The following is a 2,679-nucleotide window of genomic DNA, read 5'->3' as shown; positions in this document are numbered from 1 at the left end:
AAATAATTAAAGAAATATGGAGTGAATATTAGTCATAATTCAATAAATTTTAGTTTTTTAAATTTTTCAATTCTTTACTTAACTTTATATAATTATCACTTGTTTCACTGAAAGAAGTGCTGCTAGAACTTGGGTAAGCAGAAAAACATATATCTTTAGACTCTACTTTAACACTCTCTACTTCAGACTTAGCGAGATCATCATATATAATTTTCAAATCATTTTCTGGGGAATTAGATTCAAAAGTGTCTGCCTTTTTTGTGTGTATTATTATGTTGACAGGTTTAGAGCTCGGTGAAATTTCCTCTTTAAATTGGTAATATCTCTCTTTTGTATTTACAGACTTGTCAGTATATATTTTGTCAGTAGATGTACTCTTATCGCTGACATATTTCTTCATAAATTTTATTTTGTTTGTCTTATTACTTTTACATCCATTATAATTTTTATGCGAAGAACCATAGCATCGAGGTAGGATTTCTTGACTAAATAAATAAACAAGATTTTTCTTATTGAATTTAGCAATACTAGCAGCAGCTTCATCTGAAAGTTATAGTTTGCATTAAAATTTTGAAATCTTACGTATTAATTTTATTAATTGTCTAAATTTTTTTAATTGTCATTTTTAAAAAAACTCTTTTGTCCTTTAATATCAAGTAATATATGAGGTTGAAATGATTTCTGTCTGCAGATCTGTAAGGCATATACATTAATACAAGACCCTGGAAGAAAAAAAGGTCAGTTATATCACCCCAATTTTTTATTACTTTAATGAAAATTATGTATAGTTACTAGTCATAATTAATGAGTCTGCCAAATATAGGAAGGGTATATAAAAAATGGCGGCTGTTTCAAAACATTAAACAAAAGCAATTTTTCATTCAGGGCTCCATATCTTTAAAACTACCAACAACACTAGAAAACCTTAGAGAATATCATTTAAAGAAGAGTAAATTTACTAAAATATGAGCCCTAACCGAGCTCTTTACACTCAATAGTTCCTGAGACATAGCTTTTTAAAAAACAACATTACATAAAAAATGTACTGAAAAATTAGTAGTTAGTGAATTTATTTTGAGAAATTTTTATCTCAAAAAACTATTTGACGTTCATATGTCTATTAGCACTCAAATTAAAGCATGTTTAGTGGACTATAAAGCAATTTCTTACATTCATAAACGTTATAAGGAGTAGAAGTTTTTAGAAGATATTAGATATATCAAACTTTTTTTGATTTATGATATTAGATATAATAAATTCACAAAATATTTATTTTTAGTTGTTCAGATAAAATTTTTGATTTACTGGAAGATTATTGATTGACCGTGCGTTTAGATGAATGGCATATTTCTAATAGACACCCATAAGTCACATAGTTCCGGAGATATAGATTTCTCAAAAATAAATTCACTAACTACTAATCTTTCAATATATTTTCATGTAATGTTGATTTTTTTAAAGCTTTGTCTCGGGAACTATTGAATGTAAAGAGCTCTGTTATGGCTCATAATTTACTCTTCTTTAAATGATGTTCTTTTAGGTTTTCTAGTAGTTTTAAAGATATGGAGCCCTGAATGAAAAATTGTTTTTGTTTAATGTTATGAAACAGCCGCCATTTTTTATATCCCCTTCCTATACTTGGCAGACTCATTAATAATGACTAGTAATTATACATAATTTTCATTAAAGTAATAAGAAATCGGGGTGCCTTTTTTTCTCCTCTTGTACAATTGTACTAAATGGTGTGTTCATAAAGTTTCAAAACTGGTCTCGTATTTAAAAATATATTAAAAATTTTTGTACAGTGAACTTCAATATATGACCCTCGCTTTCAGTGTTTTTCCCATTGTTCATAGGCTTCCTGGAATTTTTCAGGCAGAAGACTTTTAAGGTTTCTGTTGAAGCTGCTGAAGGCATTGTGTTGAATCACTTCGTAATAAACTATTCAGAAATACTAAATAAGTTTCTGGGTACTAGGCAGTGGCTATGGAAAGTTGATACTACGCGCAAAACTATAAGAATTTTATTTTCTTAGTTCAACATCAAAGGAATGATTCACAAAAAGCTTGTTCCTGCCTTACAGGCCAGTTTAATGCTAGGGTCCTCTACCATTTCTATGATCGAGTCCGCTCAGAGTTCAAAGACACATAATACATTTTTGGTTATGAGACCAGTCTTGAAAATATATAAACACACCATTTAAAAATTAAGAGAACAATTGTAGAAGTATGTGATTGATATCTATTGTAAAACTAATTAGTTTTATTGGAAGATTTTTGATTGATCATGTATTATATATAAAGGAAGGTGGTCTGGGTGCGGTAAAAAAAACTTAAATATTAATTAAACTATTTAATGTGATTCAATATTTCACCTTATGTAGAGGGCTTCATCAGGGCTAAAATTAAGATTTACAGTGCAAAGTATAAAGAAACAAGAATTATAAAAAGGTATTGGACAATTAATGAAAATGAAAATATTAAAAAATAGATAATTATAATAATTTATTTATTTGTTTATGAAGCAACGCCTGTACAAATAGAGTTAGCCTGTAAAGTACATAATCTAAGAATCATTGTAGTAGTTTTACCTGGTGAAATAAAAATCATTTTTATAAGCTAATAATTTATAAATTAAATAATAATAATAACAATCTACAAATTATTAAATTATTATATA

The 2,679-nt window shown here is 27.6% G+C and overlaps 1 protein-coding gene across 2 annotated transcripts in view; it reads right to left on the bottom strand.

The window, feature by feature from the left end:
• Window positions 1-2,679, bottom strand: part of LOC106692922 (micronuclear linker histone polyprotein) — a 36,211-nt gene continuing 33,532 nt past the window's right edge. The window contains exon 10 of one of the 2 annotated variants that reach the window (XM_067046801.1): window positions 1-543. In XM_067046801.1, the coding sequence (XP_066902902.1) occupies window positions 50-543 (494 nt within the window). In that variant the 3' untranslated portion in view covers window positions 1-49. The remainder of the gene's footprint in view (window positions 544-2,679) is intronic. The other variant, XM_024359015.2, reaches the window with a different exon arrangement.

The sequence above is a fragment of the Halyomorpha halys genome, unplaced genomic scaffold, assembly GCF_000696795.3.
Source record: "Halyomorpha halys isolate HHAL.00 unplaced genomic scaffold, Hhal_1.1 Scaffold78.1, whole genome shotgun sequence".
In the NCBI taxonomy this organism is placed as follows: domain Eukaryota; kingdom Metazoa; phylum Arthropoda; class Insecta; order Hemiptera; family Pentatomidae; genus Halyomorpha; species Halyomorpha halys.
The sequence above is the reverse complement of the archived record's forward strand: the minus strand, read 5'-3'. Positions and strand labels throughout refer to the sequence as shown.